We start from the raw sequence: 17,251 nt of genomic DNA on the forward strand, positions 1-17,251 counted from the left end.
AGGCCCCTGTGGCCCGGGCGTGGGCGACTCGCGCATCCCCCGCGGGAGGGCGCGCACGGCAGCCGGAGGCGCTGGAGTCTCGGGAGTCGGGAGGGCATGGCAGCGTCAGCTAGACTCTCCTGGCCTGGGTGTGCCCCTAGCGAGGACATGGGCTTTCCGGCCGGGCCTCACGCGGAGGTCACGTGTCCCCGGTGAGCGTGCGGTCCTGCACTTTCTCCTGGTCGCCAGGCTGCGGTGTTCAAGGTGGGGACACAAACCTGCCCAAGGGGGCGGAGCGCGTTTTCCCTGCCCTGCTCCCCTGTTCCTGAGCACCCTGCGGGCAGGGGGCCATGCCCGTCTCCGTAGACCCCGGGCCCCTCCGAGTGCCCCGCATACTGCTGACGCCTGCAGCTCTGGGCCATGGGGCTCTGCTGGGCGCCGTGCCGGGGACCCTGCAGGTCTGTTTTCACAGATGGACATCAGGAACCTGACCTGCCGCTGGGAGATGTGGGACAGCCACGCGTCTCTGGGGGCTTTCTCCTCTGGTGTCGGAGCTGAGGTTGCCAATGGTCCGCTCAGGACGCAGGACGACCACCGGCAGGTGCTTGCCCGCTGACAGAGCCACAGCCCGGGCTCCCGGACGACCGCGTTGCTGAGGGCGGGGTCTGTGTCCATCCGTCCGCGTCACCGCACTGCCCGGCGTGGGACAGCAGGTGAGGGACGAGCAGACGCAGAGCCCGGAGCTGGCCGTGGGGAAGGTCCCTTCGGAGAGCTGGTACTCGCCAACATGTGCGAATAGATCGTTCCAGACGGGGCTCAGTGCGGGTGGCCGTGGGGGGTGTTCTTGGTGGGGAACCGGAGTACCTGGAAGCTGGGCTGCTGGCAGGGCTCGGGACAGTCTTCAGGCCTCTCTGCCCTGTGGGTGCCGATGTCCGTGTCGTCGGATGGCGCGACACCACGTAAGGTGTCGTTGTATGGCTCTGTCCTCCCAGGAACCCGCCTGCCCTTCGTTCCGTCCAGTGAACACGCGTGTGGACAGCAGCAAAGTGGAGAAGCCCGCCTCATTCTCCATTCGTGCCATCGGACGGTGGAGACGTCACCTGCCAGGGCTCCCGGCTGGCGGAGGATCCCTTCCTGACCCTGTAACCGTGCTGGAGCCTCCTGCTCGGGCCGGCCCAGGCTCGGCACCAGCCAGACGTCCTGACAGGTGCGTGGGTCCCCCGACCCCAGGCTTCGGCAGGAGGGACACAGAGCCCGACTCCCAGGATGAGGTGCAGGGGTGAGCGGGGTCGGCCTTGAGCCTGAGGGCCGCGCCCCGTGCGGCGATCAGAGCACCTCCATGCTTGGGGCCCCCGAACCAGATGCGCGTGTTCCCCGCCCGCCCCCGGCTGCCCCTTCCCAGTGGAGTTCCCGTGAGCTGGCGGGATGGGCGGGGGGTCCCCCTACAGCAGCCGCGTCTGTAGGACCCCGGAGCCCACGCGCAGCCGGTGCCCGCTGCCGCCAGACTGAGGCCAGAGCCAGGGCTCCGGCCTCCTGCCGACGCGGACGACGCCCGGACTGTGGCTCACGCCCGTGTGACCGTTTGCTTCGCTCTGGCGGGGGAGCTTACGGGTTTGAGACCGCTCGTCCCCTTTGTCAGTGGCTCGAGTGTGACACACGTGTTGTCGTCCTGGGTCTCGTCCAGACTACGGCGGTGGGAGGGATCCGGAAACCTGTTTCCTTCTGATGACCCGGAACGTAGAATGTTCTGGAATCAACTCCAGGGCATCCAGAGTCTGGTAGTCTCCTTTCAGGACGGCCGGAGTGCTACGTCGGGGGGTATGGGTGGGGAGGGGATCCACACCCTCTGGAGCTGCCGACGCCTCTCCGCGGAGGGGACGGTCCTCACCCCCGTGCCGCACGCCCAGCGAGGGGAGCAGAGGTCTTCTGTCGCTTGGCGTACGGCTCGCCTTTAGCATCCGGAAGGGGGTAGTAACGTCCTGGGCAGTGGTGAGGGCGGGAGGGGGGGGACGGAAGCGGGGGTCCGCAGACTCAGGGTCAGCCAGCACCGTGACCTTGGCCTCCCCACCTCCTGGCTGGCGCTCACCTGTTCGGGCAGCCGGCGCCAACACAGGCCCTTGGGTTTCGCGTTATTTCGGTGTTTTACGCCTGCAGTCCCAGAGCAGCTGGAGGACCCCAGACATTAACCCGGAGGTAGAACCCCCCGTTTTTAAACGTCCACGTCTTCAGTCTCCAAATTCCCTGTGGACATTCGCCTGGGAACACGTTTCCTGTACCTTGTAACCCTCCCAGTCACGGAGACAGTAGAAGGCGGAACCACCAGAGCGAGAGGCCACACGTCCGCGTGTCTTTGGTTCGTGTTAAAGTAACTCAGTTCTTGCTCGAGAAATTTCTGAGTCCGTTCGGTCCACCCCGGAGATTTTATTTCTGCGAGTGCAGGCCCCTGGGGCCACAGAAGCCGTCTGTGTGCGGAGCCAGGGTTTGGCGGCGGGAGGCAGCCTGTGCCAGGACCCCGTCTTATATCTTTCCTAGTTGCATGTGTCTCCGACGTGAGACATGTCGTCAGTTAAAACACGGAAAGTTCAGAAAGATAGCTTCTCGCCAAAGTGATTTTTTTTAAGGTTTTATTTATGAGACGGAGATCACAAATGAGCAGAGAGGGTGGCGTGCGCAGGGGGAGCAGGCTCCCCGCCCCGAGACCATGACCTGAGCCGAAGGCAGAGGCTTTAACCCTCTGAGCCCCCCAGGCGCCCCTGATTTTCTGCATTTTAATTTGGAGCCAGTTACGGGGACGGTGGTCGACCACGGGCTTCAGTCAGTGCGTTTCCTCCCCAGATGAAGACGCCTGAGAGCCGACGCCTGAGAGCAGACGCCCTTCACCCCCATCCCGCCTCCTGCTGGCCTGCGGGGGGCCGTCTTGGTCCTCGTCACAGGGGGGACAGCACAAGGACCAGGGACGGCGGGGCACGCGGCCTCCCAAACAGTCCAGGCCACCTGCATCCGGACGGCTTCTCAGGTGAGACAGACCGGGTGAGCCCTAGAGCCACCGTCGTGACGGAGGGTCCGCTAGAGGGACACCGTGTTCAGCCCACTGTGTGTTCACGGTCTTCTGTCTGGGGCTCAAGGGAACAGGTGTATTTAGCCCTTGGGGGAGGACGTTTCCGACGTGGGACTAGAACTTTTTCAAAATTACGTCTCTTGATGGCAGGGGGCTCTGCGGGGACCCCGGACTCCACACTCTCCGCGCTGAGGTCAGACCAGAGAAGAGCCGGGAAAGAGCCTCTCTCCTCCCTCCTGCCCGAGTCCCTACACGTCGCTTTCCCCGGAGCTGATAGGTGACACCGTGAGGGATGACAGCCCCCTGTGCTCGGACCGTCCCTCAGCGGGGAGGAGTCTGCTGTGTTGTCCGCCACAGTGGGTCGTGTGGGGAGGGATGGGAGGCCTGTAAGCCCGTGTCTGCACAGCACAGGCCGCCGACGCTCGCGGAACCTGCTCTCCGGGGCCCGCTTGTGCCGCCGGCCAGCCGGCCCTCCTCACACGCCATCTCTCCTTCTGCGTCCGTTGTCAGGACGAGCCTCCCCCCCCCCCATTCACGTTAGTGACTAGTGTGAGGTCCTAGAGTCCTTGTGCTCTGACCGTGGTCACAAGAGCCAGAACCACTGAACGTCGTGGTACGTCCGAGGCTCAGGGCGCCCCCGATCTGTGAGGCGGCTGCAGCTCACGCCGGCCCCTCCCCTTGCTTCCGACCACTGCGCACTTCCCCAGTGTCCCCTCTGTGTGCTGTCCCTGCGCTGGCCTCCACTGTCCCTTCAAGGACGTGCTCCTTCTCAGTGAGGGCTGGTGCGTGGAAACGAGCCGTTGAGATGCGCTGGTCGTGCGCAGCCCGTCCCGACGTCGGACTCTCCTGCCTGTAGCCGGCCCTGCCCCATCTCGGGCATCGGCAGTGACACGCGCTCCAACCTTCCGTGTGTATGAACCAGGCTCTGGATCGCTTCATCTATGGGGCTGCCCGAGCACCCCTGCCGCAGGGTGGCAGCTTGTGTTCTGCGCCTCAGCCTGAGGGCGTCTCCCCGAGAGCGGCCAGATCCAGACCCGCTCCCCACGCCACGGTCGAGTCCTTCTCTGGAGAACAGTTGGCCACTGGCCATTGCTGCTGTGAACATTCGGGAGCACGTGCCCCTTCGGATCACTACGTTTGTATCTTTAGGACGAATACCCAGTAGTGCGATGCTGGGTCGTAGAGTAGCTCTACGTTCAACTTTCTGAGGAACCTCCGTGCTGTTTCGCAGAGCGGCCGCACCAGCTCGCATCCCCACCAGCCGTGCAGGAGGCTCCCCTTGCTCCGCGTCCTCGCCAGCACCTGTCGTTTCGGGTAGAGCCGAGCTGTGGAGAGAGCCGAGATGCCCTTCAGCAGACGCAGACAGAGAAGATGTGGTCCGCGTACGCAGTGGGGGGGGACTCCGCCGTCAGGATGAACGCCTGCGTTTGCATCGACACGGACGGGCCTGGTGAGGTAAGTCAAGCAGGGGCAGTCCGTGCTCACACGGTGTCACTCACTAGTGGGGCATGAGGAGCAGCGCGGAGGACCACAGGGGAAGGGGGTCGGAGGGGGCTGAGCCGTGAGAGACTGTGGAGTCTGGGGAGGGGCGGGGGGCTGGGTGAGCTAGTGCGGGTACCAAGGCCGGCGCGGACGGCTCGGAGCCCCGGGTGCTCTACGCGCACACTGCACCCGGGACGCGGATGACCTCAGCAACGGGCGACGGGCGGTGTGGGGACTGACGCGACCTCAGAGGGGAACAGACCGTCGGCTTCGTGTGTTTGCTCGCGGTCTGTGAGTCTCCTCGAGGCCTTGGCTTGATTTTGCTGCTCGGATCAGTAGAACACGGTCATGGCTCCGGTGCCAACCCTGTGCTGGGCGGTGGCCTTCCTCCGCTCCCCCCCCCCCACCCCGCCCCCCCCCCCCCTCGTCGGGAGCTGATTCCATTTGCGTTCCCAGCCGTCTTGAGCCGCAGCTCATGTCCCGTTCAACGCACGCATTTCAAGTGTGAGTCTCGGGGCTGTCGTGTTCACAGGACCGTGCGGCCATCACCATGTCTGCATTCGAGCGCCGTCCTCGCCCAGAGCAACCCCACACCGTCAGGAGCTGCTGCCTGTGACCACTGGTGGGCCCCCGGCCACAGCAACCGAGAATCTACTCTCTGTCCGCAGGTGGGTGGCCAGTTCTGGAGGCGGCCGGTGGTGTTCTGTGAGCGGCGTCCTTCACAGGGCACGAGGCTTCTGGACTCGTCCGTGTGGCCACGCGGCGTCGCTGTTAGGGCCAGGGAGCTTATCTTCTGTGGGTGGAGCACGTTTCTGCCCTTCGGGGGTGGCCCACCTGCCCGCCGTAGTGGACGACACCGCCGCGATCTCCTGCGCACATTCTCGCGTGGACACGTGGTCTCCCTCCTCTCAGGTGTGAGCGGGGGACGGACCTGCTGGGACACGGTGTCTCTGTGCAGAAGTCCAGGACGGCTCCTGGGAGCGGGCACACCAGCTGTGCCCCCCCAGCAGCGGTGAGGCTCCAGGCTCCCCCTGGCCTGGGCCTCATCGGCCTGCCTCGCTGGAGCCATTCTGGTGGGCGCCCAGTGATCTCGTGATGCCCGTGACTTTCCTTTCCCTGGCGGTTAATCATCCATTCATTGGCTCATTGACATTTGTATATCTGCCCTGGAGAAGTGCCTACTTATGGTCTGTTTCATTTTTTGTTTTTTTAAGTGGGCTCGATGCCCGGGCCGAGCCCAACTTGGGGCTTGAACTCAAGCCCCTGAGATGGTGACCCGACTGTCAAGAGTCGCACAGGTCCCTGACCGAGCCAGCCAGGTGCCCTTCTCTGTTCTTCTCTGACTGTGTTCTTGCATGCTTAGTCCTGTCCTCGGGCTCTCGGCAGTCTGCATGCTCTGCGTACGTGCCCTTCCCAGACGTAAGATTCGTAAATATTTCCTCCTGTCTCTGGGTTATGATGGTGCCCTTTGAAGCACAAAAGCCTTTATTTTTCTCGTCGTGTACTCTCGGTGTTTAGGAAGGCTTTGCCAAACCCAAGGTCACAATTTCCGTCTATTTATTTCCTTCCGGGAGGTTTATAGTGTCGGCTCTTACGCTGAGGTGTTTGGTCCATTTTGAGGTAACCCGTGTGTGAGGAGTTTGGCAGGGCCCGCCTGCCTCCTGCAGACGCGTGTTCCCCGCTTTGTTGGAAAGATGATTCTTTCCTTGTTGAACGATTTTGGCATCTTTGTCAAAAGTGAACAGACTTCAGTTGCAAGGTTCGTTCTGGATTCTCGGTTCTGTTGTTTATCCGTGCATCTGTCCCACTGTCTTACTGTAGCTTTTGCCAGCTCTGTACAGCTGGGCCGGTGTTTCCACCTGGGATCAGAGAGCGCGTCTACGTGTTCGTCAGAAGCCGGCAGGTGCCTTCCGTTGCTTGCTGCCCGTCCTGCTCTGCCCCACGGACCCTCGCTCCTTTCCCGGATCGGTCCCCTCCGTTCGGGGGCGGCGGATACCCGTTGGCCCAGCCACGATCACGGAGTTTCTCGGCTGCTCGCACCGGGCCTTCCACTGCTGCCGTCTGTCGCAACGATAGACGACGTGTCCGTGAGTAACGTGCCTGGTCGTAGTCCGGGAGGCCTTCGGAGGTCCGCTGGGTGGGAGGTGGCCGCACGTGCCTGTGCAGAGTGGGCGGCCCAGATCCCCGTCCCCAAGCCAAGCTGTGTGCGACCGTCCCCACGGCGACCCGGCAGCTTTGTGACCGGTGAACGGTGTCTCAGACACGGCGTCATCAGCACCTCTCACGTGTGAATGAGGCTGAACGTCCCCCTGTGTGTAATGCGTGTTTATATACATGCGGTCTAAGTCGTCTGTTCGGGTCTTTTGCCTGTTTGTTTTCCACAGGATCATTAACCGGTTTGCGGCTTTAAATGCGTCGTACATCAGGGATCTGGTCTAGCCTTGGCCTCCACGATGTGGTCCCTTCGCTCCATCTGTCATTCGTCGTTCCGTGGAGAGAGGGTGTCCTGCTTGGCCGTGCGCAAGTTTCTGAGTTGCAAGGCTCAGGCTCCCGTCGCGTCCGGACCCGTGGTGGGACGAGCGTCTGGTCCACCAGGCCGTGGAAGAGCCAGCCTCATCGCTTCCCGCCGCAGTCTCGGGCCGTGGAGAGTTCGCTCCCGCACAGATCTGATCTCGTCTCTCCACACAGCGCGCCGGCCGGCCCGGCACCGTGTGCTACAGTGTCCGTCTTGTGTACCGGCTGGAGAGGACGTGTGTCCGTCCACACTGGGCTGCGTCTGCGCTCTGTGCGCCGTCTGGCTGGTGAGCTGAGCAACGTGCTTCGCTGGAGTGTGTCGCGTGCTCTGCGTACGTGCCCTGGTCCTTTACGGAGACCCCGTGAATGTCGCACGGCAGCTTGGAGCCCTGACATCTGGTGACTCCGAAGCCACACCCAGTGACCGTGGGAGCCTGCCCGTGTACTCACGTCCACCGTCTGGTTGCTTGTGGCTGCGTAGCTGACCGTCTGAGACACGGCACGTTAAAACCCCGTTTGTGAGCCCAGATTCACCGGACTCGGCTTCACACCAGGAGTGGCCGGCCCAGAGAGCCCTTGCTCCCTGCGAGGCCGGTTGGAGGACAGTGACCTTGTCTGCGTGTCCGTGCGCCCGGGAGCTTTTCTGTGTCTCCTCACACAGGTGTCAGACCCGTCTGGGTACGTCTGCTTGCAAGCTGCTGACTCTTTCCTTCCTGTCGTCCGTGTGCTCTCCCCTCCTCTCCCCCGCCACGGGGTCACTGTGTCTGCACGTGACGGTGACTGCTGTTCGCAGGTTAGCTTCTGTCCGAACTTGCGGATTTGTTCTGAGTTCGTTTCTCATAGATCATCTGGACTTCCCCAGCGTAGTACTCTGCTGTCAGCTGCACACAGAGGTACTTTCACTTTGTTTCTGACATTCAGGCCTGTGGTTGTGTTTCCCTTGTGTAGTGACGCTGACCGACATGCAGCAGCAGAGACCACGGGGAAGCCGCGGGCATCCCTCAGGAGGGCCCCGTCCGGACATGCCGGCCTCTGTCGGGGCCGACCCCACACTGGAGAGCGCTCATGCCCCTCGGTCACCCGAAGCACTTGTCATCACAACGGTGCTGGATTTTGTTAGGTTCTCCTTTTTCTCTGGCGCGTCTGTGGAGGTCGTTGCATAGTTTATTTTAGACTCATCATAGGATATTGAGAGATTTCCCGGGATCGAACCATCCTTACGTGTTGTTGGCCATGATTCTCTGATTGCTGGGATCTCTTGGCCAGTATTTTGAAATTTACATTAATGTTCATAAGCGAGACTGATCTAAAATTGTCTTCTACGTATGGATGTTTGTCTGTATCAGTTTTTTGTTTTGTGTGTGTGTGTGTGTGTTTTTAAAGATTTTATTTATTTGACAGTGCAAGAGAGCACAGCAGGGGGAGAGGCAGACGGAGAGGGCCCAGCAGGCTCCCTGCCAAGCAAGGAGCCGGATGTGGGACTCGATCCCAGGACCCAGAGATCATGACCTCAGTTGAAGGCCGTCGCTTCACCAACGGAGCCCCCGGCACCCCATCTGTGTCAGTTCTCGGTATGCTGTACGTGCTTATGTGCTTGCTAAAAGCAAACTGAACTCTGCTCTCTACAGGCTTTGCAAATGTGGTAGGTCTTTCATGAAACCATCGTGTGGTGGGGAGCTCCCTGATGAATTTCTGACTTTCTTCTCTGGAAATTGGTCTCTTTAAGCTTTTGGACTCTGTTGGGGTTGATCTTGGTTGTTTTTCTTTGTTTTCCTAGAAATTTTTTTTTTTCCTAGAAAATTACTCATTTCATCTAAGCTACCAGTTTTTGTAGATTTTGTGTATGTGTGTGTGTGTAAGGGCTCACATGTTTCTGAAGTGACTCAATCAGATTTCTGATTTTCCAGGAGGGCTTCGGGGTCCGCCCAGCCGAGCACAGAGCTGGGAGCCGATAGTCGTCCTCGTCGTTCTCGGCGCCGGGGCAGCAAGGTGTTCTGAGGCGTCTGGCGTGAAATGCAGGATCTGGGAAACCAAACCCAGTCCGTGACGTGTTAGCTGTCTCAACACGGTCACCTCGTGGGTGGGTGTTCTGACCGTCCTGGGGATAATACCAGCTCTGTCACCTTCAGCATCCAGGCCACATGGTTCCCGGCCCAGGCCTCGTGCCTCTGCGTCAGCAGGAGACTGAAACGAGTGGCCGTGTGACCCCCGGCCCCGTGGGCTGGTTGTTCACTGCAGGCTGGGCAGGCTGCCTCGGAGGGGCTCTGGGGACAGAGTTAACGCACGCGCTTTACAAAGTCCTCATTTTCCGTTAAAAGTTCACACTGAAGCCAGCGGCCTCCTCCTGGGCCCCTTCCTGAGGGAGAACAGCTAGAGGTTTGTCTCTGTTCTCAGACATCCGGTGAGGGATAGAGCCCGTCACACTCTCGGGCCATGGGTGCCACGTCCCTGGTGGCCCCCGTCAGAGTCCCCCTGTCACTGCCACTCCCCGGTCTCCCAGCGAGTTGCTTCTGTCCCCAGTGAGACAGCCTCCAAGACAGGCAGCCTCCGAGACAGGACGTGGGGGCAGGAGCCCGTGTGGCCAACACAGGAGGTGGGGCGGGGTGGGGGGTAGCGAGAGGCAGGAGAGCAGCCGTGAGGGTGTCCGCAGTCCACGGCCAGCACGGCAGGCGGAGGGCCCCGCCAGAAGCACAGACTGCGGGGAGCACGGGCTTCCCACCGTGTTGCTGCGGTGGAGGCCGGCTCCGCACCTGCTGGAGGCGGCAGTCGGGTCCCGGCCTGCCCCGTCCTGCTCTGGGAGTGGGTGGTTTCTCCAGACTAAGGGATGCAGACAGTGGGCCTGGGGACTGGCCCAGGCACTGGGTGGTGCTGCCCGGGGCGGTGCTCAGGACGCCTGCCGTGGCAGACGCGAGCCTCACAGAACAGGTGCTTGCAAACAGGTGATGGTCAGATCGTGTCCGTGGTGGTCGGTGCAGATACTGGGTGTTTTTTCCCCTCGGGACCTGCTTCACGATGCATCCGAGTAGCCGTGAGGACGTTCCACTGGTCCGGAGCCCCGCCTGGCATCCAGCGTGCGATCCCCACTGGGGCCTCCAGGCCCCTCCGCCTGTTCCGGACCCCAGAGCGGGGACGGCGTCCAGGGGTCTGCAGAGGCGGGAAGCCTGGGTCGGTGGTAGCAAACTCTGGATTTGGCTGCTTTCTGCCTGACAGCTCACAAGAAGGGTTGGCGCGGTTGAGATGTTGAACTCTTGCCCAGCGTGCGGGAGGCCGGGGACCCGTGTCACGTGCTGCCGCTACTTCTCGGACTCCTAACGACAGAGCGAGTCTGCCGGGCCGGTAGCTCCGGACCAGTGTCGGGGTCCTGTTGCTGCTGTTCCTCCGCGTGTCGAGCAGCACAGGCCTGCTCTCCGTGGTCCCGAAGCTCTGCTGTCCAGGGCGGGTCTCAAGGGGCCAAAACCTGGTGTTGGCAGAGCCGGGGTCATCCGTGGTGGCCGTGGGGGAGGACCCTTGAGTTGCTGGCGAAGTCAGCCGCTTGCCGTGGTGGGACAGAGACCCCTTGCTGCCGACCATCGGGCGGGCTCGTCCCCTGCCCACAGGGTGCGCTGCATGGCCCTTGCCCCACTCAGTGCTCCCCCGGTCCCGGGCCCTCTTCCCAGAATCCGCAGGGGCAGGCCTCCCACCTCCAAGGGTGTGTGTGCACCTTGGATCCACCTGGTGCTTGGGGCCAGGTCGCTGGACACCGCGGCAGAGCCCCTTCCCCACGATGGGGACACCTGTGCAAGCCCCAGGGGGTTAGGATGGGGACATTTTGGGGGTCCGTTTGTGCCCATCATAAGGTTATTTGCCTGGTTTTCAGCTAGAATTCCTGTTCCTTTTTTGAACGTCGATTTGCTGAGGTTTCTGGGCTCTCCGAGGCACTGAGTCTTTAACTGCGCATCTCCTCGTTCGGTCTTTCCCTTGTTCGTTTCACGGTTTGCCTCATTGAGCATAAACGTTCACACGGTCTAATCCAGTTCACGGATCTCGTGGGTTATGCTGCTGGCGACTGGGGGGTTTCCCCATCCTGTGTCCCAGAGACGCCACCCTTGTCATCGGCTGTTCGTCCTGTAGTTTTCTCTTCCCCGTGCCCCGGGACGCACCCTTGTTTGTGGTGCGAGTGGGTCTTCTGGTATTTCAGGGCCGCAAACCACCCAAGACTTGGCGGGGTGAGCAGCTCTTTCCTGTGTGCGTGGCTTCTTGGATCAGGGATGCAGACGGGGCCTGTTTCCGCTCTGCAGTGGTGGGAGCTAGAATTCTCCAGAAGCTTCTCCACGTGTACCCCGGGCGGGGACCCTGGCCAGCTCTGAGTCTGTCCCCACGGAGAGGGGAGCTCCCCCTGCCCTCCCTGAGCAGCTGGTTAGTAACTTCCCCGGGAACACGGACAGCGTTCACTTGTGCTTGTGTGTCCGGACTGTCCACGGGGCCCCGTCGGTCGGTCTGGTCTGCGTATCTGGTGTCCACGGACCATCTCTCTGCAGAGTTCCGGCCTGTCCCGCCAACCCTCCGTCCATGCTATTCCCGTGAGTTTGCTTTGCGCCTTGGCCAGGCCATACCGCAGCGCAGAGCCCGGGCACCCAAGGTCGCCATCGGGTCCCACGTACTTTCTGATGGCCAGTCTGTGTAGAGAAAGGCCGCGGCCCTCCCACGGGCCGTCACTGAGCTTGAACACCGCAGGTCCTGCCCTCGAGTGCCCTGTGTCCCCAGAGGCCAGTGCAGCAACCGCTGCACATTCCAGCTCAGACCGGCTTTGCCTGTTCTAGAACGTCCCGCAGCCGCACTGCAGGCTCTGTCCCTGGGGCCTGGCTCCTCCAGCCCGTGTGTGGGCTCTGTGCACAGACCGGGTCTCAGGAGCGCACAGCGCTGGGTCTCTGCACCCCGCTGTGGCGTGGGCCTCGCTCGGCCTGCACGCTGGCTGCCGCTCGCAGGTGCTGGGTCACGGAAAGTTTCCGGCTCTCGGTCACGCGGTCGCCACGACAGCCCCTCCGTGTGCACCTGCCGGTTTTCCCAGGTAATCGCCGCAGGGGGACTCGTAGGGGTCGGTGGGAGCTTAACTTACGGTAAAAATCCATCCTTGCGCAGGGCAGTCACCACGGAGGCAAGGTTGGCGGCGGTGTGGCCAGTCCTCTGTGTTCTCGTGGTCCCGGCTGCTGGGTGACCACCGAGACGTGGCCACGTCACTGTCCGGTCTCCCTCGGATCAGCCTCCCGTTCCTTTGCAGCCACCGACCCAGCCTCGGGCTGGGCTGGGGCCGCTGCCGCCGCCGAGCTCGGGTAACTGCCCATCGGGCGCCTTCCCGGGTGTGTCCCTGGCGCAGTGAGCACAGGGTCGTGCTCTCTTCCGGCCTAAGGAGCACGTGGGCCCCAGGCAGCCATGGTGCGTCTGACTTTACGGAGACTGTTGGTGTGTGCGGCGTGGTTGCGTCCGTCTTCCCCGTCTGCCTGTCTGTCCTCCTGCATGGCCCCTGCCTCCCTCCGAGTCTGTCCCTGTTCTTACTCCATTTTCCGGCCCCTCTTTGAACCAGACGCCTTCCCCTGCGCTCCTGGGCGGCGCGCCTCCCCCTGCGCAATCACGGCGCGTCGCCCCTCGGGAAAGGGCCACCTCACTCCCTTTGCGCTGCTCTGTGCAGTGGCTGCAGCTTCTCTGTCTCGTTCTTGCTGCAGCTGTAGCGTTTGTGTTTCCAAAAAAATGCCTTTCATCTGCATTTTCTCATCGATTTGTGACTTTAAAATACATTGTTCTTGTTTTGGCAAATCTAACATCTGTAGTTGTCAGGGGTGTTGTATATTTTATTTGCATTTTCTTGTCTGGTTGTTGTTTTGTTTTTTTAAGATTTTTGTTTGAGGGTCGCCGGGGTGGCTCAGTCCTTAGGCATCTGCCTTGGCCTCGGGTCATGATCTCAGGGCCCTGGAACGGAGTCCTGCCTCGGGCTCTCTGCGCGGCAGGAAGCCTGCTTCCCCTCTGCCCCTGCTCGTGTTCCTGCTCTCGCTGTTTCTTTCTCTGTCAGATAAATAAGTAAAATCTTAAAATAATAAAAAATAAAGATTTTTATTTGACAGGGAGAGAGAGGAACACAAGCAGAGGCAGAGGGAGAAGCAGGCTCCCCACGGAGCAGGGGAAGGACCCTTCCCAGGACCCGGGGATCGTGACTTGAGCCAAAGGTGGACACTTAAGCCCCCGACCCCTGTTTTCTGGTGTTGACGCTGTTGCTCAGGGTCTGTTCACATGAGTAGAGCTTCCAAGAAGCAGGAGTTTTCTGTTGTTAACCCTTTCACTTTCTCAGTAACATTTCTGTTACTATTTCCTGTGACTTTGACTTAATTCAGTTTCTTCTTTCTAAATGTTTGTATTGAATATTTGTGGGGTTTTTTTTGCAGTTTTCTTGTTTTCTGCACTTTGACATTACAGAATTTCCTTGAAGAACTGCTCTATCTTTGTGTTGACGTTTCTGTTTTCATTTTCATTCAATTCTAAATATTTTTTAACCCTGTAAGGTTTTTACTTTGAGGCCCCAGTGTTATTTAGTAATAGTATTTTTTCCCCAGATGTGGTGTTTTTACAGCAATGTCCTGTTGGTGTTTATGTTGGAAATCACTGTCCTGCGCAAGCGAGGGTGTGATCCCTTGGCTGCTTCGCGCTTACTGGGTTTCCTTCGTTGCTAAATGCAGGCTTCTCGACACGGGGTCCGGTTTATAAACAGCCCGCGTACGTCTTTAGGAATCGGAGTCGTTGTCTCTGCTGGATGCGGAGCCCACGTAGGTCTGACAGCTCAGCCTTACAAATGTGTTTACGACTTCGTTTCCCTGCGATGTTTCCTCCAGCCGCAGCTGCCAGCTTGTGTTTTTCTCTGTACAGTTGTCAGGTTTTGCCTGATGCGTTCCCAAGTGCCGTGTGGTACCTGCGTGTTCCTGACGGTCCCCCCGGCCCGGCTGTTCGCGGCCTCACGTTCGTCCATCGGAGGACGCCTTCTCTTCACCCCCAAACGTGGCAGAGCCTTCGGCCGTTCTCCAGCGTCTGGATTCTCTCTACTGTCTTCTCAGTTCCCTCAGCTGAAGCCCGGGGCTGTGCTCCTGGCCCCGCTGCAGGTGCACCTCCCCGCTCCCACGGGGGCCGGGGGGAGACAGATCCCCTGCCCTCGCGCCTTGCCAGGCCCCCGCATGGCCACGAGCTCCACGAGCTGGGCGGCCCCTGCGGTCACCCGCACCAGGTGTCGGGCACGCCCTGGCCCATGGCTTCCTCCCACTCTGGTCCCCGTCCCCCAGCGTGGCCTTCTTCCTCCCTCAGTTTGAGACCCCAGTTCGGGGGCCATTGTGGCCCCCTAGCATACCTGTTCCCGGAACCAGCGCAGGAGATACCCACCTGCCTGGAACGTCTCCAGCTTCCCAGCTGCACCGTGGCCTGGTGTTAGGGACAGGGGCTCCGTCTGGCTCTGTTCCTGGGAGGGACGGTGTCTCTGGACAGGTGCATGTGGCCTCTTCCTCCTGGTGCCTCGGTGCTGCGCCCCTGGAGGTGGTCTCACTTCCTCTCCCTGTGGAGCTTGCTGGGGCCTTTCCTCCACGCCAACTGCCGGCCTCACCGAGCTGTGGAAAGCCCAAGGGAGCCCTCTGTGAGGTCGTGTGCAGGCGCGGCGAGTGCCAGACCCAGGGACTTCAGACCAGTACAACCCAAGAGGGCCCAGTTCCGTACAGCCCAGCCCACTGGAGCCCAGTATAGCCCAGTGGAGCCCAGCTCCCTGTGCCCTGGGCACAGGGCAGGGGGGGAGAGTCAGGGACTCGCGGGCACCGACGGCTGGGCTGGAAGAGGACCGCGTCCCGGGGTGGGCGGTGGCAACCGTGGGCCCCAGAGTGCCTGCTCCGTGCCCCTGGCCTATCCACCTGAAAATGGCTACGAGAGTACGTTTCACGTCACGTGTTTCACCGCGGTTACGGCCAGTACTAGCAGTCGGCGGCTGCAGTTACTGTTTGCCGTGATTTTGCTTTTACTGCAGAATTCTGCAAGAAAAAGCAATAGGACTAAATTCCTGCAATTCATAAACCCGTAAGCGTAGTCTGTGGCCGTGTGAAGCCATCACAGACCTCGGGGACTTCTGTGTGGTCCACAGGTGACCCCCAGCCACAGCGCAGCAGGCTGCACCACAAGGGGCACACGGCGCAAACCCCCCTCGAACTGTCCCGAAGCTCCGTGAGGCCGGTGGGGACCCGGGCCGACTCCCCCAGATGCACCAGCAGATGGCCTGGCCCCGCGCCTCAGTCCTCCAGCCTAGGCATGAGGCCGCCTGAGACATCCAGGGTGCCACTGGGAGATCACGATCCCTGGGGGGGGGTGGTACGTGCTGGCCATTCCCCCGGCAGGGCCCAGCGGTGCGTGTCGTGTGGTCTCTCCGGAGCACAGGACGGGAGCCCCACAACTGGAAGCCTGTCAGCGTGTGCACGTGTGTACACATGCTGGAGGTCCACGTACCTCGTGGCTACGGATCCCACCTGACCTCGTGTAACGGGCACAGAGCACGTAGCCCAACAAGTATTACCAGGTGCTGGGAACGTAGTGTTTTTGGGGAGGACAGGTTTGGCAGATCTGGGTGACCCCGTAAGAGCACATGCGGGGAGAGCCAGGGGCTGAGCCCAGGGAGGGGTCCCAGCTATGTGCGGTCCTCACGCTTGCCGGCGTGTCTTCCCTAATGCTCGGTCACACCCTCGCTGGCCCGCCGCCTGGTGATCCAGGCCTTTCCTGGGGCCACGCTGCCTTTGGAGTTTGGAGACAACAGATACCCAAAGGCCTCCACAGGGAACGTCCAGCTCTCACCATCGGAGGGGCCGCTCATGCTGGCCTTGAACCTGCAGCCGCTGCGTTCACCTGTTCCCGCTGCACACGGGGTCGCGCAGGGCCATCTTCCCTCCCCACCGGAGGACACCAGTCAGCAGCCAGCGGGCAGTGACAGCTCCTGTCCTCCAAGTGTCCTTACGTGGCCTGTCCCTTTGCAGCGGCCACTTCCTCTTTGCAGGAAAACCTTCAGGAGAAGGTTCCTCTGCTTCCTCCCGTCCTGTTCTGCTCAGCCCCGTGCCAGCCAGGCCCGCGCCAGCCGTCCCTCCCCTGTTCACCCCACCCCCAGGCCCCCAACCTCCCCCAGCCCCTACCCAGCCAGGGCTGAGTAATCACTTCCAGAGCCACTGCCTACAGGGAGCCCTCCTGCCTTTCTCCCTCTTTTCTGTCGGCCTCTTGATCCTCAGAACCTCTCCGCTGTCATGTTCTGTCCGTGGACGAGCTCACCTGTCCCTCGGGTTCCAGCCACATCTGTGCTCACCGGCAGCCCAGCCCAGAGTGCTGCCGGCCTCTGATGTCCCCCATGGGATCTTGAACACCGCGCGACCGCAGCTCCGTCCCCGAGAGACTCGGGCGTTGTGCACCGTCTGCACGTGGGCCCTCGCGGTCTGGTGTTCCGGGGACTGCCGCCGCCGGGCCGGGCCGGCGCAGGGACAGCAGGAGCCGCAGGACGGTGACAGAGTGGCGGAGGTGACGGCAGTTTGCTCACGAAGCTGTGGTTTTAGAAAAGTTATTTTTCGTGAAATAAACTGTTAACGTGTGACGGATGTTATTTTTAACGAATTAATGCTTTCAAGTAGCCTCACGTTGGCTTCGTAGCCCAGTCAGCGCGGCAGAGCGTTCTCCAGCCCAGGGTCGAGAACAGCGAGGGGCCCGGGAGCCAAGCCCCGAGCCGGGCCGCGCCCCACCCTCGCCACCTGCCACTGGGCCCGGCGGGACTTGGGGCTCCTGCTGAGGACGGTGCACCGGCGGGACGGGGTGATCCAGCGGGGATGACTGGGGGCACTGCCCGGGGCAGGTGGGTCACAGGTCGAGTGACCGGGAGGGGCTGTCGGGACTCGGGCCCTTCTAGTGCGTCCGGGCTGCTGTCGCGCACGCGGCTGGGGCTTCTCGGGACTTGACCTGCTGCGCAGTGAAGGCCTCTTCCCCGTGTCCTCTAGTGGAGGAGGGGCTAGGAGCCCTCTGGAGCCCTTGACCTGGTCCCTGCCAAAGGCCCTCCACCCTGACACGAGCACACTGCGGGGTCAGGATTAAACATCCGGATTCTGGGGGGTCCACAGGACGGAGCAGAGCAGCGGCACCCCGCTAAGGTAAAGGAATGTTGCTGAGGGCCGGCCAGGCCACGAGACCACGCCTGGGGGG

General features: G+C 61.4%; 1 protein-coding gene across 1 annotated transcript; it reads left to right on the forward strand.

Moving 5' to 3' along the window:
* The first annotated feature begins 974 nt into the window (after nt 1-974).
* Nucleotides 975-16,683, forward strand: LOC132006420 (uncharacterized). Its single transcript, XM_059384201.1, has 12 exons — nt 975-1,186; nt 2,134-2,172; nt 2,272-2,332; nt 2,815-2,995; nt 4,269-4,492; nt 5,188-5,431; nt 6,341-6,606; nt 6,904-7,826; nt 7,982-8,136; nt 8,435-8,604; nt 8,941-9,113; nt 13,925-16,683. The coding sequence occupies exons 4-8, from the start codon at nt 2,815-2,817 to the stop codon at nt 6,910-6,912; spliced, it is 924 nt and encodes a 307-aa protein (XP_059240184.1). The 5' UTR covers nt 975-1,186; nt 2,134-2,172; nt 2,272-2,332; the 3' UTR covers nt 6,913-7,826; nt 7,982-8,136; nt 8,435-8,604; nt 8,941-9,113; nt 13,925-16,683.
* The last annotated feature ends 568 nt before the right edge of the window (nt 16,684-17,251 follow it).

The sequence above is a fragment of the Mustela nigripes genome, chromosome 18 (genome assembly GCF_022355385.1).
Source record: "Mustela nigripes isolate SB6536 chromosome 18, MUSNIG.SB6536, whole genome shotgun sequence".
Taxonomy (NCBI): Eukaryota; Metazoa; Chordata; class Mammalia; order Carnivora; family Mustelidae; genus Mustela; species Mustela nigripes.